The sequence below is a fragment of the Siniperca chuatsi genome, linkage group LG3 (genome assembly GCF_020085105.1).
Source record: "Siniperca chuatsi isolate FFG_IHB_CAS linkage group LG3, ASM2008510v1, whole genome shotgun sequence".
NCBI lineage: Eukaryota > Metazoa > Chordata > Actinopteri > Centrarchiformes > Sinipercidae > Siniperca > Siniperca chuatsi.
In genome coordinates, this window is record NC_058044.1 from 18857206 (window position 1) to 18882453 (window position 25248).

The 25248-nt window shown below is 38.8% G+C and overlaps 1 protein-coding gene across 3 annotated transcripts in view; it reads right to left on the reverse strand.

Annotated features, from left to right (window-relative positions):
• The window catches only part of tnrc6c2 (trinucleotide repeat containing adaptor 6C2), a 67286-nt gene that overhangs the window by 30951 nt on the left and 11087 nt on the right, over positions 1-25248 (reverse strand). Inside the window, exons 2-5 of one of the 3 annotated variants that reach the window (XM_044189032.1) lie at positions 20847-20960; positions 19057-19153; positions 18653-18674; positions 8585-8989 (exon numbers count right to left, since the gene is read on the reverse strand). In XM_044189032.1, coding sequence (XP_044044967.1) covers positions 8585-8989; positions 18653-18674; positions 19057-19116 — 487 coding nt within the window. In that variant the 5' untranslated portion in view covers positions 19117-19153; positions 20847-20960. The remainder of the gene's footprint in view (positions 1-8584; positions 8990-18652; positions 18675-19056; positions 19154-20846; positions 20961-25248) is intronic. The other 2 variants (XM_044189031.1, XM_044189033.1) reach the window with 2 other exon arrangements.

The window sequence follows — 25248 nt, forward strand, 5'->3', positions numbered from 1 at the left end:
ATATATATATATATATATATATATATATATATATATATATATATATATATATATATATATATATATATATATATATATATATATATATATATATATATATATATATATATATATATATATATATATATATATATATATATATATATATATATATATATATATATATATATATATATATATATATATATATATATATATATATATATATATATATATATATATATATATATATATATATATATATATATATATATATATATATATATATATATATATATATATATATATATATATATATATATATATATATATATATATATATATATATATATATATATATATATATATATATATATATATATATATATATATATATATATATATATATATATATATATATATATATATATATATATATATATATATATATATATATATATATATATATATATATATATATATATATATATATATATATATATATATATATATATATATATATATATATATATATATATATATATATATATATATATATATATATATATATATATATATATATATATATATATATATATATATATATATATATATATATATATATATATATATATATATATATATATATATATATATATATATATATATATATATATATATATATATATATATATATATATATATATATATATATATATATATATATATATATATATATATATATATATATATATATATATATATATATATATATATATATATATATATATATATATATATATATATATATATATATATATATATATATATATATATATATATATATATATATATATATATATATATATATATATATATATATATATATATATATATATATATATATATATATATATATATACATATATATATATATATATATATATATATATATATATATATATATATATATATATATATATATATATATATATATATATATATATATATATATATATATATATATATATATATATATATATATATATATATATATATATATATATATATATATATATATATATATATATATATATATATATATATATATATATATATATATATATATATATATATATATATATATATATATATATATATATATATATATATATATATATATATATATATATATATATATATATATATATATATATATATATATATATATATATATATATATATATATATATATATATATATATATATATATATATATATATATATATATATATATATATATATATATATATATATATATATATATATATATATATATATATATATATATATATATATATATATATATATATATATATATATATATATATATATATATATATATATATATATATATATATATATATATATATATATATATATATATATATATATATATATATATATATATATATATATATATATATATATATATATATATATATATATATATATATATATATATATATATATATATATACATTATATATATATATATATATATATATATATATACATTATATATATATATATATATATATATATATATATATATATATATATATATATATATATATATATATATATATATATATATATATATATATATATATATATATATATATATATATATAGATACATTGATTTTATTTTTGTCTATAGGAAAGTAGTGAATGCTAGAGATGTCACAATAACTGAACTACTGTATTCACTGAACAGTTGGGTCGAAGAGGTTCCAATATTTGATTACTTCCTCCTTAGTGTTTTGACATGGAGGGATAGTCTTGCTGTGAAAGTCTTGAAAGTCTTGCTTACATTTTAAATGCATCTAAATTTAGGTGTTTAGGTGTCAAATATCACTGCCTTCGACACTGAATGAGGTTTGAGTTTCACCACAATTATGTGTGTAAAGTGTCCCTGTTCCATGAAAGGCTGGTTTGGCACTATTTCAAATCTATTGATTTGGTGCATGCCTGCTTGCCACCCAGTCAAGTTGTAAAGAAAAAAATGAAACAAAATCCAAACAGCTGGTCTTTTCAGTTACCACTGCAAGCTCTCAGTGGCTTGTAGGGTGTTTTGCTTTCTAAACGCAGAGAAAGAACAATGACAGCATCATTAAAAGCCACTGATGATACTCTGTTTCTGCTTTGTCCCAGCTCTGTCAATGCTAGCTTTCCGAGCAAAGAGGAGCACCATTTTATCAGACCTGAACAGCCAAGAAGCTCCGAGACTGCAGCCTCAGGAAAATTATGTTCGGTCAACCCCTCACCCACCCGGTGTATCTTCCTCTCTCTCTCTCCTTCTTTGTCTCAGTCTCATTTGCACATTTTGTTTCCTGAAGAGTGTAAAAATAGGTTACATGATAAGTTAATCAAAGTCTGAAAAGCAGCCATCTTTTTATCACTCCTGTCACAGAGACTATGAACAAACCAAATTTTAAACAAAAAACCCCACATAAAACAAAAAGGAAAGAAAAAACAAGTGTGCGTTGCCTCCGGTGGAAAAAAGGGGTCAGTGAGAGAAAGAGTGGAAAAATACCTGAGGAGAGGTGCACCAGCGCCACTCTGAGTGCTTTCACAGATCCATGCAAGGATGGGAAACAGCAGACATCCTCTAAGTATGTCTGTGGCAATCTACACCAATAAACTGAGTTGTATCTTGGACCTACAGTTTTTGCAGTGTGCGCAGGCATTTGTGTACCTGTGTGCAAATGTGGGTATCTGCCTCAATACAAATGGAACATTATGAGCTCCACAAAACAAATTTTTATCACCGGACTATTGGATTGGATTGCATTATACTATATAGGTGCTAATGCTATTGTGTCTACCTCTATAAATATGTAGATCTGTGCATGTGTGGACTAATACAGAACAGCCTCTTTTTCTTTTCACCTCAACATGCCTCGATTGTTTCCCTTTCAACTCCCTCCCCAGACATTCCAACAGAAAGGTCTTGCTGATTCTTGGCAAAGCAGTGATTTGGCAGGAGGGAGACAAAAGCAAGCTGAACATGAAAAACAAAGAAAAGGGGACAATTATTTCCATCCACCATTTGCAATCATGTGTCAGTAATGTGGAGCTGCTTTCATTCTGGTTGCAATTAGGAGGGCAGTCTCTGATTACGCTTTGAATAAAAAAGGGTCAAAGACAAAAACTAAGGGGCCCTCTATGGCTCCCTCATGCTTCCAACAGGGAGCAAGGCTGCCTTTTTGTGTGCATGTACGTGCAAGTCCATGCATGCAGATACAGGCTTGCTCTCTAAATAAAACCTGGACTAGAGCTAAATAATAACAAAAATGTCCTAATGATGAGCACACCAGCAGTGCTAGTACTGAAAAAGTGGCATTAAACAACGGCAACAACAAGTTGAAGCTGTGATGCCAGCTTGCTACAGTTGAAGCAGAAATACGCAAGAGATGAGCTTCTGATAATGAGACAACCTGCCATCACAGAAATGGGCAGGTAGCCAAGAAATAAATGCCTACCCCTTTGAATGAAATGAAAGGCAGGGTGGCAGGGAGAGATGCAGGAAAGTCTGGGGGGAGGGGTTGGCACTTGCAATGTCAAGGGAAAAGAAAGGGACACTGTGAAAGAGAAAGCATGAACAGACCAAGAAAGATGGTGTGGCAATAAATGGATTCTTTAGTTTGACTGTGAGCCGAAGACTACGCTTGGCTCTCTCGGAGTGCACTGTGGGGTGACATAACACCAGAAACAGAGCAGAAGGGGATGTTTAGTAGTCTTTTGTCCCCAAATAGACCCTCTACATCGCTCTTTGAAGGGTGCTTTACGCCCACTCGGATCAAAGAAGGCATGTACTTGTTTTTCCGGAAGCAGGAAGAAAAAGAAAGACTGAGGGTATGGTCACAGGAGGGTTTAAAAAGCTCATCATTCGTGTCTGTTTACCTCTGCTGAGAGGAGAGAAAATAGGAGAGCGAGACCGTGGTGACTTCTCTGGTTTCCCTGACAGAGGCTGGATTAATGAAGCCACTAGGGGGTTCTCTCACTTGTGTGCATATGTGTCTCAGCCTGAGCACATGGGGCTGTCTATACCTCCCTGGATTCATTAGGGCCAAGTAGTCTTGTGATTATTTGATGATTTTAAAATCATACAAAAAACCAAGATCTAAGTGGTAGTTATTTTTACATTTTAATTTGTACAATCTTTCATGAGATGATACTTGAAGAACATTACATGTTTTAAAATTAGGAAATTGTTTTAAAAAGACAACCCAATATTTTAAACATTACAGTTTCTGCCTTACATTTTTTTTCTTTTTTACTAAAAGCAACACTCTGTTCCACCTCCACTAAGCATTCAATAAGATATGCCTAAAAACCCAACTGCTTTACCTGCAAATCAAAAAGGGCCCAAATGAAAGGGCCAAGTGTTTTAACAGCACCCAGCAGAGTGCCTTCTGGCTAGATGCCCTGTCTGGGTGACCAGCAAACAGCTGTTGGGCTGCAGTTCCCACAGTTTTAAGAGACTCCCACTCCAGCACCTGCTACTGGGGAGCCTGTCTGGACGGCTGATGGCTGCTCCGGACTACTTAATGGTCCCCCGTCAGCTGGAGAGATGGGGATGGTGGGTGCGACAGAGGGGGGAGAGGGGGACAGGGGATCTCTGTCTGGTGTTTGGGACAATTAAATGGGGTTCGGAGAGCAGAGGTTACGTGGGATTGGTGTGAATGCCCTTGAATCTAGAGGGAGTTGCCTTTCAGACATTGGGGATGGGGTGGTGTGTGGAGAGCCTGTTGGAATGTTATACATCGCAAATTAAATATGGCCTCTAAATGAAATTAGTAACCAAAAACAAAGGGTCAGAAGAAATGCATTTAACCACTTTAGGACATCTACCCAATAACACTGCAGTACTGCTGGCTTATCAAGTGTGTGTGTGTGTGTATACATTCCCCTATAAACTCTGAGCCAGCTGGCCTGCAAGGAAAACACAGATCTGAGAGGACACAACTAGGTCAGACTACTGTGCACTTACTGCTGCACAGCCACTACATGTATGTGCATGTGTTTGCATGTGCACGTGTTTGCATGTGCACAAGTACAAAAGTGTTTGTGTTATCTGACTGAAGGAACCGTCACATCATCACATCCCTTTGGGCCACAATAACCTCACCAAAGAGGTCTGAAATGTGTCCTAGAAACAGTACAGTTACACTGCGGAAAAAAAACTTTGTTTCTGTACTTGAAGATACAAGACAGATTTATTGATCATTTTACAACACAGGGTTGTATAATGAGATTTTGTTGTATAGGTCATTTTATGCTACTCAAAAAAAAAGTGCAGGCAGGGTACATACAATTATACACGAACATAACATGATACTGTTGTTAAAAGTTATACACATTTATCTATGTTACACCTATATTAATGATGTACATAGTTCTTGACTTGATTATTAACTTAATTCCATTTGTTTATTTGAGTAAGTTCAAAACTCAGAGTTGCAAACAGTGTTGCAAAAATATAAGTCATGCATAAATGAGGTGATCTGTTGGAACTCCAATTCAGATTCTTAATATTGCTACAAACACAACCACTGCAGCCGGGACTGGTACTTACAAGAGCAGGACCTGGTGTGGTACTATTATCTGTGTAAATTTAAAGATAAAAAAAATGATCAAGCTCTTCTACCACAAAGTAAATCTTCAAATGCAGAATTGTAAGTTTAACTATAATGTCCACTCTCTAAATTATGTATGCCAGAATCATTGAAACAACTGGGCCACTAGCTTGAGGCTATTAGCTGAGCAGACAGGAAAGAACAGGCTGTGAAGGGGAAGCCCTTGGGACAAGAACAAGAGGAGAATGGGGTAGAAACCCAGCCAATGTCTACTCTACCACAGGCTGTGTTGTACTGAGAGGCCCCTGGGAAAACCAGGGCGAGGTAAAGGCCAAACAGGACAACAATTGCTGGACTAGGATAATAATAAGGACATTATAGGTTAATACACTCAACCAGGGGGAGCTCAACTTATCTAGAGCCAAAAGGAGATATATATTCTTTTAAATCTAAGGCTAAGAGGTATTGCTTCTCTTGAGTGAGTTAAGGCTGCAGCCAAATTTAGATCCTAGCCCACTGCTGAGGAAACCCTGCACTAAACAGCTGAGCACAGAGGGAAATATCATAATATAATAATAGAAATTGGAAGTTTCCGCTTTTGAACTAATAATCAATAAAAAAATTCCAGGATAAAACAAATCGGTCTCAGTATTCATGTTTAAATATTGTTTGTGAAATGCGGATTTCAAGAAAGACTAATTCACAACCGTTTTCATTAATATAGCCCATAAAACTACTAGGGACTAGTAAATGAGGCACAACTTGCAAAAAACAGGCATTCACTAAGTACACAGGCGAGTACACAGGCTTTAAAGGGACAATTCACCCCAAATTCAAAAATACGTATTTGTCCTCTTACCTGTAGTGCTATTTATCCATCTAGATTGTTTTGGTGTGAGCTGCCCAGTTTTGGAGATATCAGCCGTAGAGATGTCTGCATTTTTTTTTTTTTAATATAAATGGGACTATATGGTACTCTGCTTGTACTGCTCAAAGCACCAAAAACAGCAGTGTCTCTTTCCAGAAATCACGAACCAGAAGATTATCCAGAAATTTGTTGTGAGCCGTTTCATTATTTCAAACTATTTTCTTTCATGAAACTGCTCACAAGGTCTGTGGATTATCTTGTCATATAGTCCCATTATATTAAAAAAAAATCTCTATGGTCGATTTCACCAAAACTCGGCAACTCAAGCCAAAACAATCTAGATGGATAAAGGTACAGGTAACAGGAAAAATATGTATTTTTGATTTTGGGGTGAACTGTCCCTTTAAGCTTTTATTTGATGCTATGAGTGGTGGCAAAGGCCCAAATACAAGAACAGTGGCGACTAGACAGAGTATACAAGGACCAGTTGCCTCTGATGCAGAGGACTGTAGTTTGCTAACTAGCTAGTCAGGCAACACAGCTGCTGCAGATTTGTTTACTGAGTGCCCGGCGTTCTCCCAGCAAATGTTGAGTCAGTAATGAAAGGCAACACAGAGCAGTAAAGGAGCATTGATGAAAAGAAACAAAGACAAAAAGAGAGAGAAGAGAAACTCAACAAAGATGCAAGCAGATACTTGCGCTAACTCCTGCTCAAAAACCTGAACATGAAAACATTGTGTGGTGTGCTATAGAGATTTCCTCACATCTATGTGTTCAAAGTTACAGTGTGTTATGTTAGAGGATGTGAGGTGCTGCCATCTTTGTGTCTGGGTACATTATTAAACAGATGGTTATGATTGCCTTACAGACAAAAAAAAGCCCCAACAACAACAACCCCCCCCCAGAAAAACCTTTAATAGAATGGAAGGATGTGTTCAGGATAACACAAAAATAAAAATGGAAATAAACAAATCTTGGGGAGTGTGCATGAGAAAAGAAACCGTAATGTCCATAAACTGAGAGAAATACAGCTGTAATAATGATATAAATAACTTACGGCCATCCTTTATCAACACATCACTTGCATACAAATACGCACAAGCCACCGCACATTGAGCACTTTAAGGCAGGTTCAGTATTAGTGATCTTGGCCCCCGGTGAGTTCATTAAAAAACTACTGCTAGCTACATAGGTCTGAGTGTGTGTGTGTGTGTGTGTGTGTGTATACGTGTGTGTGTGTGTGTGTGTGTGTGTGTGTGTGTGGTCTTGTGATTCAAGAAAATGAGCATCCAGAGGCCTAAACAACTGAACCATGTTCTTCTAACTTAGACTAAAACATCTAAACAAGATTTTCCAAGGCTTTGAAAGAATTGGGCGTCATTGCCACTGTTATAAGCTCCGGGATCCAGACTTGCATACTCTAATAGCACAGACCTACTTTGGAAACAAGCATACAGCTACTCGAATTCTTTCAGAAGGCCAAAGAAAGGAAAAAGGGAAGACCAAGGGCAGCAGCCATTTGAAAAGAGCTTAGACTTGAGTCTTAATTTTAATTTGGCTTTAATTTAGATAGGCTTCCCACAAAATTTAGGAGCTGTATCTCATCATTATTTATACTGACAGGAAGTAAAAGTGTGCTGTTAAACTACAATTATAATCACTATAATTTATTGTGCCTACAATGCAGTAAAACTGTCAATGCTGCTTTGCATACCACTGTATCTGTGCCAAGAGTAACTGAAAATAAACTCTGAAATGAAGCTAAATGATGGCTATAATTATAATTCCTAACATGTTACATTTGTCTCACAAAATTTGGGAAAATAAAAGTGAGAATAACAATGGTTGAAGCAGAATGTTAGATTAAAAAGTCGGTTTACTAAGCTTGCCAAGTGAAATGTCACTAAACATGCAGCCAAAATACAGCTAACATGCACAAAAATGAAAAACAAAATCAAACTGAAATAAGTTTTAAGATTAAACTATTTGCACACAGCCACCACAAAGGCATCGAAATGAAAAAAAACGATAACAAAAAAACAAACAATCAGGAATCTATTCCAGGGAAATTTTATTGCTGTATTGACACAAACCTGGGTGGCGTTTGCCCGCAGTGGACGTGGCAGAGTTTGGGGTAGTGCTGCTGGTAGTCGTAGAAGAAGAGTAAGATGATGAGGGCGAAGAGGAGGAGGAAGAGGAGGAGGAGAGGGTGAGAGCGCTGAGTGCTCCTGCAGGCAGTGGCTGGCCTCTCTTCAGTAGCTGCTTGTGCTCCTGCTGGCGGAAGCGTGGGGGCACCTCTCTGGGCGGGTAGCGAGCACTGGCAGAGGACAACTGGCACTGCTGCTGAGGGGGAGTCTGAGTTGGGAGTTGGCTACTGGAGGAGGCACGCTTGCCATTGCCAGAAGAAGAGGAGGAGGAGGAGAGGGGCAGCGTGGGGCTGGCGGGGTGGAGGTGGTGGGGTGGGCCGAGACTGGGCTTAGTGGGAGCAGGCTCTGGCACTGGATGGATACAATACACAGGCATACACACACAGAAAGACACATGCAGGTAGCAAGGTATTAATGTCTGGGTTAACTCACTATTAGTCCTTTAAATAACAGAAATTATATTTGGCTGGATAGTGCTGACACTGGACAACGGGTGACAAAAAAAATAGTAGAATTTTTTCTCTCTCTAAACAGTGAGGTTTTCCTGAGCGTTAGTCTAGTTTAATTCATTGGTAGCCCAAATTGTGTCTTTTACATTACTATATGAACTGCACATGTTGTGATAACACAGAAAATGGCCATCTATCAATTCTAGCAGTATGCGATGGAACAGGAGTACAGTTAATGATATTCAGCAGGTGTTAATAATTGAATCTCTTTATCTGCACCGTTTGTTAGTGTGGACCATCCCTTTAAGTTAACTGCCTAATGCAGCCAGAACATATGTTACTGGCCCAGACGCATTTCATGAAAAGGTCATATTTCTTCTGCTGACTGAACACCGACACACACAAACACCTCTTTTCCTCTTCATTACACTCTATCCCCCCCCCCCAACACACACACCTTTCCTTGCTGGTTTGGCCTCAGCCTGACCCCTTTCCCTGTGGTTGCAGTGACCAGCCAGCTGTCTAATTGAGTGTTAGCCTGAAAGGTGTTATTATTAGCAGGACCTGGATAGCTAGCATCCAAACAGATTGGCTTGGCTAAAGTTTCCTCTCCAGGGTGCTGCAAAAAAACTGTCTGACCTATACAGTGAATAATTCTTATTGAGGAAGCTGAAGAGGATGTTGGAGTGTGAGTTTAGGTGGAGAGGGAAACTGAACTAGATCTGGTATAGCAGTACTCTACCTGAGAGTTCCCTGGTGCACAGAAATAGCTGCTTTCATACTGGCTGCCAACAGCTAGTGACTTAAGAGCTGCCGTGAATTACAGTTTATTGGTCCATGGGTAAATACATGATGAATACAGTTGATGATGTTGTTTTCTATAGTCCCTAGATAGATATGGCCGTTCTACACAACAGCTGAGACTGCCTTCACTCAAGGGAGGTAAAGAGAAAGACACAGGTTGTGTGTGTGGGAAATAGATGGCATAGAAACAACGTGTTGATTCTGAACTATTCCTACAACAGTCCTGTACTGCAATGCTGGCAATTAACCACACAGTGACACGCACACACAGACCAAAGCTGCCACACAGGAGGTTAAAGTAAATTCAGAGCACAGAGGTATTCACTGTGCCTGCCAAGAGCCTGTCTAAAAGCACGGCTAAAAACAGAGGCCCTCTCAGTGAGCACAACACTAATCCAGTTGGCTGCCTACCTGCTGACACACAGAAACAGCAGTGATATGTAGGCAACTCGAATTTGCATGAACAACTCCTCATAAGTGTCTCTTTTCTATCGATGATGATGACAACCTTTACATGTTTCTAGAAAAGATAAAAATGCTATATACACATACACGCAAAAGGACACTCTCACAGTTCTTTGCACTCGCCTTTTTCCAATTGGGGGGGGGCTACCTTCCTCCAGCAATATCTAGCTGCCTTGGAACTGTAGCTGGTGACGCACATCTGATTAAATTCAGCTCGGCCCGCCTGACGCTGCCTCGACCAATCAGACAGCAGGATGGTGAATAGATGCTGCTATAGATGCGCCCCCACCAAGTCCTCTCTGCCCCCATATCTCTTTTTCTTTCCTCCTGTTAGGTGTTACTATAGACTGTAGTGACAAAACTTTTTAAGAAACCCAGTAACCTTTTAAAGAACTCAGAATGTTTAAACTTAGTTCTAGTTCTACATGTTGCTCACTGCTCAAACAGGAGCCTGACAGCTGGGAAAGTTTGTATGCAGAATTCATTCAGATTACAAGCACGTAATGGTTGTTGCTAGAATCAGACCTAGGGAAGGGAATTTTATTGTATGTTAATGTAGCCTAGTCCTGACTAATTGACAAGCAAGAAACAAAACTGAAAGTTGACTGAATCTGCTAATTGTTTTGGTGTGGTTACATACATAAGCAGAAAATGAATCACTAAAAACATTTCGCAGGTGACCTACTTTAAAATGGGCATTTTGGCTTTCTGCCTCTTTCAATCGCCTTCTCCACCTCTGCACATCTCCTTTCTGACAAACATCACAGTCACACAATAGTTTGCTGTCTCAAAGAAAGGCATTCCTTTTTAATCTGTTAGCTGTCAAATTTGCCAAATCAATTCATAAACACACACAAACTCGCTAAAGGAACTTCCTGAGCTCCAGGGATGTTCCCAGAACAATTTGGTCAAAAAGACACATATGGTGTTAGTCAGCTCACTGTTTATTTCTGCTGACAGTCTGGTACAGGAAGCAGATAAACCCAGAAGACAGACACAGACAGACACACTAGTCCCTTAGCGCAAGCATGCCTCTAACACACCCTGCTTCATACAGCCTGTGTTTGCGTTGTTGTAGTAACAAGAGTGTATCCATTCTGCAACTCCTTATGTTGCAGATTGCCACATCTAATTTCTTCTGCACAAGAATTATTTAAAGACTTATTTAAAACCACATTGTCACAAATCTGTTCAATAACATTATTCTATACTCGCAAAAAAGCTACAATGATCTGTCATTTTTCTAAAAAAAGTGCTGCTATAACACTATCCAGCTGGGTAATATGTAACCATCTATGGTATAATCTGTATTTAACAAGTATATCAGTGAGAATTAATGTTCTCCTGGGAGGGAAGGAGTGTGTGTATGTAGACATACACACACACAAATGAGACAGCAAAAAATGGTAGTCTGAATCTGTAAGAGGTGAGAAGAATAGTATGTGACACAGCTCCCCTCTGCCTTGAACATAAACACACTTACAAAAATACATTTACTGAGACATGTCTTTTATTTTGAGGAGGATTTTGAGGAAGAATCCATTACAAATGTGTAGGTGCTTTAGAAGAGGTGGGGGGTGGGCTTTATAGAAAAAGATTACGAAGGAAAAAAATGGAGAAAGTGGGGAAATGCCTTAGATGAGCGTATACTGGTTACACTCACTGCCAGTGAAAGGCAAAGACATCCACACAGTAGATTAGTGAAGTTGCAAGTTAATTGCATCTGAAACAGGGTTTCTCTGCATATTAAGCCCTTACTGTAGGTGTTTCTTTCTATGACTTCTAATTGTCAGCTTCTAATATCAAACATATTTTATAAATATCTACAGGAACCTTTTTAAGAAATCTACTAACTGACATTTTCCAAAAATTAACTGACAAAGCAGACAATTTGACTTTATGATGAGTTCATTTAAATGATTAGTAATCATCCTCTGACCATAAAAGTGAAAACCCTATTCTTTGACTACAGCTATCTGTCCAACCACATTAGACATTAACACTACTAGATATAGAAGAAGCAAAAAAATGTATTAATTAATTAAAAGTATACAAGGCAGAGGGAAATACATAGAGGGAATCAGATATAGAGTTCATGAACAAAGCAGAATGGGCAAGAAGGTAGGGTATCTGTTATTGTAAAGAACAACTATGATTAGTTCCGAGAGCCTAGTGCCAGGCAGCGCAGGTTCTCACATCTCTTCTGTCTATTGTCTGCAGGGCCACTTTATTATGCAGCCATGTTTATAGAAGGGGGAGGGATGGACACAACACACAGGCCTATATGCCCTACACAATGGTTTATTTCTTAATCCTAAGAGCTAAGAGGTAGGGAAGGTACGGGAAATACAGCTTGTTTTAAAGTGGGTTTACATCTGTGTACAACATTTTTATGCATGCTGCTTTTCACGTGGTTTTGTATACAGTAGGTATAAAATTGTGTGCATCAATGTTTTCTTTTAGCTTATCAAAACAAACTAAAGAAACATGTCCATGCATTAGTGAAAATAATGAAACAAGGTCCATTCAATTTTGTTCAAGAAACAGCATCAAAACAATATGTACGCAGGGTTTGGCGGCTGCATGAAGTGCACACACTGAAAATGATTATGAGTTTGGAGTTCACGACCTTTTCTATATCACACCTCTCATTTCCTTCTGCAGATTCTCTGTTGAAGCAGATTTGGGCTCCTTACTCATTTCAATAGCAACAAGATTGCTTATCCCTTCCATGGAAGTTTTACTCATTACACTACTCAATACTTTTGGTCTATAATCCACAAAATTGGTGACTATATTCTCGTTATCCTGGAAAAGGTAGCAGATCCTGACGACTAAACAATTTTATAAATAAATATTCATTTGGAAGTGACAGTGACACTAATCCCTTTTGTATTGAAATTTCACAACACTATGTAGTGTGTTACTGTGAAACCTTACTGCTAAACAAGTTAAATAAAAGGGGATTTGAAGAATATTGCAACTGTAATAATTATCTAAAATGACTGATGTTGGAACTACTGGAGCATGCAGAAATGAGACCGTTTTGACATGATAACCAAGAGGACCTTTTAGTCACACAAGGCAAATGTATGTGCGTGTGCTTATGCGCAGAAGGGAGGGTCAAGTGGGTGTGTCTCTATGAGATCCCATCTGTCAGTATTAGTAGGGAAAAACAGACACCCAGACACCCTCACTCACACACAAAATAAAAGGCAAAATTTCTCACCCCTCACCCTTCCTATAACGGGCTGTTGCTATAGAGACTGACAGTCGCCTAACGTACCTCCATTTACCTCGTGACCCCCTGTGACCTCTTCCCATACCACGCCTCTTCCACCCTCTCTCTCTCTAATTAATGCCCCCACCCCCTCTCCATGCCAAGCTCTTTTTTTCTCTCTCTCAAGTCACGGTTGTTGCTTCTCTGGCCTGTTTTTATTAGATTATGAGTTACCCTAGAAACCCTTTTTGCTTTTTAGTCCTAATAGTAGGGTAAAGTCATCCGAGGTCAGTGCCAGCAGGCAACAACTGCCTGAGGATACATGTCTTTTGAATTTGATAGAAATGTAGCATGATGGTATCTTAAACTTTTTAAGCCCGACACCCACATGAGAAATATCGTCTCCCACAGTCCACATTCACACCTGGAACACAGTAGACAATTGGAGAACCACTCATTTGCGGTCCAAATGTGAATTTAGTAGGTCTCATATTAATATGACTAATATTCCAAGGCATTATAACCTTACACTATATACAATTAATAGAAACAATCTCATCAGGTCAAACTGGTAGAGTAATATGGTATCTGGATATTTTGGTTTTATCCACTGAGGTCTAACGGCTGTTTGACAATGGCTTAAGGAAAGAGCAAGATGAACACCTTATGCAGGCATACAGGCAGTCTTTGAACCTTACAGACACATATACGTGAATACCTTGGCCTCAAAGCACAGACTGAACTGTCATTCATATCAGTTGAGCTACATCCTATTAATCTGCCTGATATGTGACATGAAGCAGCTCACTGCTGGGGGAAGAGATGATGGGGGAGGGGAATGAGGCACAGAATGGGCTCTCTTGTCAGCAGCTTGTGAGTGATCATACAACATGAATACACAGAGAGGAAAAGCATTGTTTGAGTTTGTGCGCCCCTCTTGTTTCCTTTCTCTCTGCCCCCTGTCTCTCCCTCCATCCCTCACTCTCCTTTAGCACTTGACATGCATGCGGGGTGAGCACACGGGGGGTTGAGGAAAAACAATTATGCTTGGCAGTCATAAATCCACAGGACGTAATTCACGAGCTATTCACTATTAATTCATTTGAGTGTTTATAAATGTGGTTAACAGAAGAGAAAAGCAGCCTGAATGCTAAAGTAAATTAGCCTCTAATTAGATTGCGATTCATGAAATTCCCTTTCAAAAGTGTTGACGCAATTAATAGCATGTGAAATTGCAAATTAATCCAATACAGAATTATATGACACACTTGTGTTTATGTGCGTCTCTCGCCACTTTGAAAAATATAATGCTGTTATCACCGTGGTGACACCGTGTAAATATGTTTCTCCTCAGATGTGGTCGCCGGAGCCAAGCATATCGAGGGTGAAATGAAATGAGAGCCACCATGGCTTGTATATTATTGCCTTTGCTCCTTTGCAATTCCACAATGTAAGCATTTGCTTCAGAGAATAGATCGCAAGGCTCAGAGTCACTGGAGGGAGGAATGTGCATGTCTTATATGACTGTGGGCATCTAGGATCTGCATCAGATACGTTCGCTCTTCCTGCACTCCTCTGCGTGTGTGTGTGTCTTGGCATGTGCATGTTTTTCTCAAGGTTGGTAGGTATGTGTAGCAGTCAAACTGACTGATTGTGATTGCAGTGGTGGCAGAGATTGTGATGAAGCTGCGTGTGTGCTGGGGGTGAATAATCAGCATCCTTCTGAGGTAATGGGGACTAGGAGGGAGGAAGGGTGGGAGGGCCCTGCATCAGAGGTCCAGCCTGTGTGTGTGGGGGAGGTGGGTTGGGGCAGTTGCCTCCTGCAACCCAGCGTTCGGTGAAGCTCCATGCCTAATGGGGGGCAGAGAAGTTAATTCCACTGTGCTGAAGCTTTATCTCATTTTCATACATATGAACGCGCCAGGCCGACATCGATTACCGCAAACAAATTGAAATGCCTGGGACCAAGGAGGCCTGCAGAGAGGAAAGCAGAAAAAGGCATTGAGGATGGGGGGAGGTGGTGTGCATGTGTATGTGTCTATGAATTTCTGAGAGTGTATAAGGAAGGCAGAATTCACTGATATGGATGGAAAGACACAAACCACTATCGCATACTGATTTTCTCTCCTCCCGCATATACACACACCTCTATTATTTAGTGTCATGCATTAAAACTCAACTCATTCCGGTTGATGCCACCTTCCTTTTAAAAGATATTGCAGATGGGAGGTTATGAGCAAACTCACAGAGGTCCTGATGGCTCACTGAACGATTAGTCTTCAAACAGGCCCTTTTCCCCCCTTCTTACTTTATCTTTCTGTCTGTATGAGTACCGACTACATACACACAATCAGTTTCTCATTCTATGTCCGTTTTCCCCTCCATCTCTCATTAAACATACCATAAAATAGTCCTCTTCTATATTAGTACTGTCATTGACTCCCGACGGTCATTTTTGGCACTCGTCTAAAGTGCTCACTGCTTCATTACTTTCTGTCCTCTTTCCTTCGTTCATTTTTGCTTTTATCTGGCCCCAAAATGCCCTGTTACATTTCCTCTTTCTTCCTCTCCTTTCCTTCCTCATCCCTCCTTTTCAGCTGTGCCCCTGTCCATAGGCCTCTTTCACAGGCAGATTTCCCCTCTTACTCTCAGCATTTCCTTTGCCGCTCCTGCCAGTAACACTTCGTACAGCCCACATACACACATCATACACTGTAGTCAGAAGGTATTAGGGCTGTGATACACTTTTCATTGTTTTGGCTCTACCCGGCACATTGGATTTGAAATTAAACAATGAATATGAGCTTTATATATACTACCTACATTTTAGAACAATGCAGAGGCACATAGATCACAGACAACAATGAGGTTTTCTATAGCCAAACTATAACCAAAGTCAGTCACCTGACGCCCACCCAAAACAAGCAATATGGCACAACTGCAGCACAGGCCTGTCAGAGCATCACCAGGGAAGATGTTGATGTCTGTAACTTGTTGTCCAATGACTTTCAGTCCACTAAAATCGGAGGACTATGTTTAAAAATGGCCACAACCCTAAACCGTTTGTCTACTGTCAACATAAAAACCTCAATTAAAGCTGAAGGTCAGCACTTTAAACTCATAGTTGTTTCATTTCAAATCCAACGTGCTGCAGTACAGAGCAAGAAAAATCACTGTTGTAATACTTTGGCAGCACTGTAGAAACAACTGAATGTTTAAATACAAGATATGTGCAGACAATACACATATACATACACATAGATAGAAACAGACACAGTAGGGCATGCAGAGGCCCCAACTCAGAGTGCATGACATTTATTGTTGCCCACACAATCCTTTGGGCCATGTGGATTGCCACCATCTGACAACCACAAACCTCTCCTAGCTCCTGGTCCAGTCCATCATGCTAAATTATATAACAAAAAACTCACCAGGCATTTCTCAATCAACAGTCTAGGTAGACAAATAAAGAGCAGCCCTCACCCCTGCCTCATTACCACCACTAACACACCATGGAGCAAGGCATTTAAACCCCAACTGCTCAAGTGAAGCTGTTCAGTGGGCAACAGATACGACTATGGTTGTAAAAGGCAGCTACCAGGTGTGAATGTTAACTATGTGAGTATGAAGCAGGGTGTTCCCAGGAAAAGAGCATTCATGCTCAGCGAATCTGCCTGGTGTAAATAAGTTTATTTTTGTTTTTGTTTTTAAACGACGCTGCACACTAATAAACCTGCTTGTTCTCTACTAATGTTTTCTGTTGCTCTCTGAAGACTATTTATGACAAGGACCCTTTGTCAGAGTACTGTACATACAGATATCGTACACATTTTGGATTGAATCATAATAAAGCCTGGAGAAGTCAGATTTATTTTTTCCTCTGAGAAAAGCATGTCCACTCAAGTACAAGAACAGTGGCATTAAATGCTTATTCTAATCACAAGCAGCTTTGTGCAGAGGCTTTGAAACTTGGTTAATAGGCCAAGCTCACAGTCAGGGCAGTGGAGGGTAATTAAATAGACAGGTCATAGTTCAAGGCAAGCTGTGGTGACCTTTGTTGAAGCTCAACAGTTACACCCAGATGGCCAAGCTGCTGCTCAAATTGAGGGAGGATAGGTGCAAACAGACACACCAGGAGGATTTAAATTTAGCCACCTTGCTCAAATTCTGTGCCGCCTTTACCCAAACCGAATCATGTAATAACAAAACCTATTTCAAGCATTTTGCATTAATATTATCATGCCTCAACTGTAAATGCAGGAGTAACACCAGAGTGGTGCCAGGTGAAAAGACAACAAAGCAGGATGCTATATGTGAAAATTCTGGTTTAAAAGCAAAGACAATAATAAAGGACAACAATCCTGCCACTAAATGCCAATGTCAAACCTAACTCTGGATTCTAAATCTATTCAGAAACCAAAAGTATACAAATCAAATGATTACAGATGTGTATACATCTCTAGCCTCAGCAACACACAAATCAAATAAAAGTCTCTGTCACTGGGACAATTGAGAGCAGCAGAGGCAACACAATGTATTTTGTAAACAAAATGAAAATTCAAATGAAACTAAAGCTAATTTTACAGGAATACACCAAGAAAATCTATTTCAGCCTCTTAAGAGAACACCAAGGTCATGTGAGGACACTGTTCTTTCAGTCCTACTCTCTATGCATTTCAACTGAACTCCATGCCCTTCTTTTATTCCACTACTCCTCTCCCTTGCCCCTTTACCCCATCCCCCTACCCCTACCCACACCACACTCAGTGTGCTGCCGGCGTACTGGGCGTCACTCTGCATTAGACTCCACTGTATTTGCTCTGCTGTGTGTGCATGTGTGTGTGTGTGTGTCTGAAAAACAGAGTCAAACAGCACAATTGTGCACACATGTGCAAATTGTGTGTGTCCATCTGTGTACAAGAACAATAAATGCTATGTGTGTATAATATGTGTGTGTCTGCCTTTACAGGTCAGTGTGTGTTAATCAGAGCTGATTAATGTACATCAGTGGTTGGAATGCAGTTTTAGAAAATTAGGTAGATGAGAGGGTGCAGTTTACTTGATCATGACACTCACCTTTGGGTTTCTGATCAGCAGCCTGCAGGGAAAGAGAGAGAAATGGACTTAGGAACTTAATACAGTGTGGGTGAACAACAATAATTCAAAACTGTAAATAAAAAAGCATTATAACAAAAACCTAGAGCTTTATTCAACATGAAAGGGGCTAATGTTACTGAGTAAAGTGATAGAATCTTCTCAAACCATTCATAACAAAGTCAGTTGTTGGTTTGCTGCCTACAAATCAGCCAAAGCTATTTTATTAAAAGTCATTGATTAGAAAAGACTGGAGGTTTAAAAAAAAAAAAACACACACACTAACTGTATAACCCACACACATACAGTGCTAACTTAAGTGCCTGCTAGTAGACTCAAAATAGATATGCACAGCTTCTTTAATAGCCATGTTGTGTGAACATCACCTTTTTCTGAGCGTCCGTCTTGGTCTTTTCTTCTTGTTTTTTCTTTTTCTTTTCTTCCATCAAATGGTTCTCTTTTTCTGTTGCTAGCTTCTCTCAGCTGTCCAACAAGAAAGGGAAAGAGTAATCAGTAAAACATGAAGGAGAAGGGCTAAGATTCAACTCAAATGCTTAGTGTGCTTCACTTTTTCATTATTACAATTATGCAGACCCATGTGCATCACACACTTTACCCATGTATGGCATTCAGGCACATTCACATTGTCTGCACAAAAAAAATATTTATATCCCACACAAAAATGTTCGCAAACACACACACACACACACACACACACACTGTGATTATAAACTTTCAACCCCTTCCTTTTGATCCATGTGTAAGTCTTGGCCAAAGTGCACTCAGTGTCTGGAAAAATGTTTCCAGCCACTTAAAAGAAAGTCAAAAACATAAAATGAGAATGAAAAATGGCACGCATGTGAGTTAGAGATAAAGACAGAGGAAGAGAGAGAAAGTTTGCAGTATGAGTGAAGGCCAGTGTAAAAGGGCTGGTTTAAAGACAGCAGGAAATAAAAAGGCAAGGGATTAAAAGGACTGAAAGGAAGACGTAAAGGTCAACAGACTGACAGAATAAGACACAAAGCCTTTTTACAAAGATCTGTTTCCAGTGGGCGTGAGTCAAACTAGCTAGATAGCTAGGGAAACTAAATGCTTCATTTCAGCCTGTATTTCCTTTGGCTCAGCTTTAGTGACAGCTTCTGCAAACTATTAGAGGGGGCCATAGGGACCAAATGTGTATGTTTTTAGTCTTCACTAAGCGCAATGGACACTAATCTATAGTACAGCACTATGTCATAACAAATCAATGATACCACTCTCTAAAATGTGCAAATACAATCAGTCACCTCCATGTCCGTGTAAAATAATCGCCTATTCCTATTTGCTGGCCATCCTGCAAAGAGTGCATGTACATGTACACACACGTTTTGTACAATAAGCCATTGTGCTTCATCCTTGAGAACTGGAAGGACATGACTTTCTTTCAGACTGGCCCACTGCTCATGAGATATGTTGAATTCGCTGCAAACTCGAGAACACAGAGCTTCACAAAAATAATCACTATCCTCATACTGCAAAAAAGTACTTTCTAGGGTTGCAGCGTTAAACCGGTTTCACAGTATACTGTGGTGTGAAAATGGACAGTTATACCATGTACATTTGCTTATCTACAGTATTGAATTCTACCTGTACTGTATCCTAGCCTCTAGAGTTTGTGTGATACTCTTGACAATGGAATGTGTCTTGGACAGTCCTTTTTTTTTATTTTATCAGCTGTTATCATCTTGCCTAAATATGTTGGGATGTGTTTAGAGTAATAGCTAAATGATGGCATCCGAATGTGGTCCGACAATTGAGTAATTTATCAAGCAAAAATGTCAAACATTTGCTGGTTCAAGCTTCACAAATGTGAGAATGTGCTGCTTTTTTCTGTTTTATATTATTGTGAATTGAAAATCATTGGATTTTAGTCTGCTGATCAGACAAAACAAGCTAATTCAAATGTAATGGACATTTTCACTATTTTCAGACATTTTAAAAACTGAACTTTCAGGTAATTAGTTGAAAAAAAAATTGACAGATTAATCAATGATGAAAATCATTAGTTGAAGGCCTAGTGTCGATTAATGTGTACTGTCCCTGACAAGTAAACTACAAACAAAATACAAAATGTGCCTATACAGGGCTTGGATATGAATCAAAATGTGAATGTATGAATGAATCATAACGCTCATACCGGAAGATTAATGAAAGGCCTGCCTCCCACTGTGCTGCCCACTGGCAGGGGGAGGGAGCTGTCAATCAAAAAGACAGGAGATGCCTCACAGAGACTGATGGTGTGATAATATCTCTATAGCAGTAAGGGAGAGAAAGAAAGAGAGAAAGAAGACAAGGGTTAGACAGACATACAGACGGGCAGAGAGAGAGAGAGATGGAGGAAGAGAAACATTGAACACTGTTGTCAACAGTGTTTAATGTTCAACAGTTCAGAGCCAAACCGTGGGCCAGACTTGTGGCCATGGCAGCAGTGTAAAATGAAAGAAAGGAGATATCCCTACATTATTTTTTTTCTCTCCTCCATCTGGATTTTCTCTTCCTCATTCCCTGCTCGCCCTTTCATTGCTTGCTAATGCTCTCTCCCTCTCTCTCTTAGATTCACACAGTCCTATTTTTCATACTGACGAGTCTGTGTGTGTGTCATTGTGCTATCTCAGCAGCTAGGGGAAAGCAGCCCTCAGGTAATAAATAGGAGCTCAAATTATGTGTGTGTTTTTGTTTGTGTACATTCAGATAATTATATACAGTTTGTGCAGTCGTGTATTTGTCATTCTCTTCCGTTATTTGAGCTTGTCAAGCCTCTCCCTAGCCATCTAGCATGATGGTAACGCACAGCTACCAGCTGACAGCTACCATTAACCCCTACCTAAACAACACCTCAGTTTCTTAACTTCCTAGCAAGCCACCCATTTCACTATAATACCAAAAACTAGAAAACAGAGGATGAAGGGTCAGGGCCGGGACACAGTGTAAGCATGCAAGCAGAGAAAGGGATGGGTGACATGAGGGGGAAGGAGCTGGCTTTTGCCATTAACTCTGTGTGCTAGATTTTTCTTTCACCACCAGTTGTTAGTGACAGAGCCTCTCTACTACAGCTGACCGTGTCATCCAGGTAGTCTCACCCTTTGCCCCCCAGATGATAATGGATCTACTCTATCTGGTTACTACTGCTGCTATCACAGAAGACAACAAGAAATTAGGGTTGGGGAAATCTGGACAGAGGGTACAAATACTACAACACCACCACCACAACGATATGCATTTGTTATCTAATTTCATGTGTCAATTTACTATGGAAATTTGTTTTATTTACAGTAATGTTTCGAGCAGCCTGGTAGGAAAACAGTTATGTGAAATGTGAGAGGACAGTTGTCTTTTGAGCTGATGTCGTCAATGCCAAAGTTAGCTTTCATCCTGACCTCCGTTGCCCCGACATATATACTTACCTGCCTCTCCTTGTCTCCCTCCCTCTCACTTAGTACTGCTGACACCAGCACCTCCTCAGCACTGACCCTGGGGTGTTTCTGTGCTGCCTTCCAGCATCAGGTTTACCCTTGCTGGCAGTATGACACTGCAATTAGGCAAAATATGTCCTGTTTTGAGGTTACTGACCTACACGGCCACAGTGTGTCATTTAGTCTACTCTTACATTAAAGGGGCTTAGATCACCCCAGCCAACATAACGTAGCCAGTTACTAAACCAATAATTATTTAACTCTTGCCCTTAAAAACAAACCTGATAAAAATGATCAAAACGCACAAAGAAATATTTAAATATAAACATTTACTACCTTACAGTGAGATGAGAAGATAAATACTGATGCAAAGATAGCTCCATGAGCCTCAATGAAAAGTGAAAATAATATGATTCCCAGCAAATGCTCAATTGTTTTATTTACATGTATCGTGTTAGCTAGCAAGCTCTTCACCAATATGTCCAAGAGTAGGCTGTGTATTGTCCAAAGCCACAAATGTGTGCAAAGCTGGCAGATGCTTTCAGTCTGTTGGTCAAAAAGTTGCTTCAATGCACAAGCTAACAACTTGTTAAACCAAAATGTCTCTTCTTCTATTTCTACATGTATTGAATACACATATATATCATGTAAATAGCTTTGAGTTGTTGGAATGGACCTCTGCCAGGGCTAGGCTGGCTGTTTCCCCTAGTTCTAGCTAAGCATAAAAGCTGCCTTTGTGATGGATGGATGGATGGAATATTATATATATATATATATATATATATATATATATCGTAGCAGAAATCTGGTCGGTACTGATGTTCGACCCAGATTATCTGATGATGTGAGGGGTTCGCAAACACACACATGTGAGGGTATATATCCAGTCTTAAGCCTCCCAACCTGCTTGCAGAATCATCAGGGCCGCCCCGATAATATCAAACCTGTTTGTTATTTAGAATTTAAAATCTGGATGAATACGTCAGTACTTTCCTAGCGGGACCACAACAGCCAATGAGAGAGACAAGTCTACAAGGAGACGATGACACTGACGGTGTTGCCAAGCAACGGTAAACACTATAGCCCTTGAGGCTAACATTAGCTAGCATACTAGCTACTGTTGAAATATATTAAAACTGACAGTTAAAATCTCACCTCCAGTTCTCTCTGAAGACTTGACAACCCATGTTGACCACTTCTTCCCAACCATTTCCTCACCCAGACTCGTGCTTCTGCTTTTGTTTATTCTGACTGCAAATCGTTTATGTTACCAAAGCAAGTTGTTGCACCACCTCCATTTTCCATTTCATTGTTTTTGTTTGTAGGATTTTAAAACTCCTGTAGTGTGAGCCCAGCTTTAGTGGCTTTTCTTAAAGAATACAGAGTGGAATAGGACTACATCCCAAGTCTCAGCAAACTGGGGCTGCTTGGAAATTGTGAATAAATTGCAGAGTGAATAAATTGCATAGTGAAACAGTATCCTCTCATGCTGCACAAAACAGTTCCATATCCTGGGACTATAGAGCTAAGCTATAGAGAAGGAGGCATGACAACAGGAACACACTGTACAGGAATGAAGGGGCTGGAAACTCACAACACACACAAACCCAGTCACACAAAAACACACAGGGAAGCTTGATGTACACAGACAGGAGGCAGTCTGTCTGATGCCTGTCTTTTTCTGCCAGGGATGCAGAGGAGAGGGAGGTGGGAGGAGGAGAAGGAGAGATGAGGATGGGGGTATGAGAGGAAGGGAAAAAAAACAGGCGGAGGATGAAAGCAGACGAAGAGCAACACCAATTAAGAACGACAGCCGCTGGAGAACCAGACAGGGTGCAGAAAGAAAGAAGAGAGACTATGCTGGAAGAGGAAAAGACAGAAAGAATCCTCACTGGAGAAATGGAGGAGTTGGAAAAAAAACTGAACAGAGCACTATTGAGGCTGGCAGACAAGTAGAGACAGGGGGACGGGGGGGGGGGAGAGGCACTGAAATATCCTTGCACCTTGATCGCTAGTATCTGCAGGGATGCAGGGAGAAAAATGAAGGGTGAGAGGGAAAACCGTGCAAGAGTGATAGAAAAAGAGAATAAGGGGAAGGGGAGTAAAAGGAGCTGTGCTCATGTGAAAACAAAGGAAGAGACACACAGACCGAGAGAAACTTGAAAAGGGAAAGAGCTGCAAGGAAAGCATGCTGCCTCATGTGTTCTGAACGGCTGTCAGATCAACCGCAGACAACACCAATCAGAAGGGAGGGGGAGAGGAGTGAGAAAGAGGAGGAAGAAGAAGAGGAGAGATTTTCCTCTCTCAGCAAAAAAATTATATGGTCAGGTTGTGGCCACAGAATGTGGTAAATCCACTCTCCACCAACACTACCATTCAGCCAGCCACCCATTTCTGTGACATTAGAGAAGCCACAGGGCTCTCCTGAGCCTTATTACATGGAACATTACCATGGACAACCCTTACCTGGGGAATAATTCCTCAAAACTTGCTACTGCTGCTACAGACCTCAACTACGCTCCACAAATGTGTGTGGGTGTGCATCTGTGTTTATTCAACCTGAAAGGCTTGGGGAGAGCAAGCCCGTAAATTCCACAGTTGATAAGCAGTAATAACAATGTTGTTGTTAGTGGGTGTTTCCATCCCTCAGTCACACTAACAGTCACACTGGCTGCTTGGTTTGTAAGCATTATGTGCATACCAGCTTTGCTTTCGGCAGGTGGCTTTTGAAAATATACAACACACTTTATTGCTACTAGACTGGACTTGCTCAGTGAACAGTGGCAGAAATATTCTTGGTTGCTGGAATCTGTAGACAAGGGACTGACTGAAGGGGGAACGGGTAGGTGGAGAGTGGCGATGAAGGGGGACGCAAGATCGAGAAAGAAAGTCAAAGAATCAGATAGTGAGATAGTCAGACCTGCGCTATAAATAACAGCTTTGAGGTTTGCCTCCAGAAAATTAGCTCTCAGTGTCTTGGCTGCTTCCTCTGCCAAGTCAATATGAAACTTTAACACGATGGCAGCTCATTAAATAGGAAAACATCACAACGCACAAGACCAAGCAGGCCTGCTCCCTGCCAGCACCACAGCTAAAGCTTATTGAGTTCAAGAAGAAGCTGTCAAG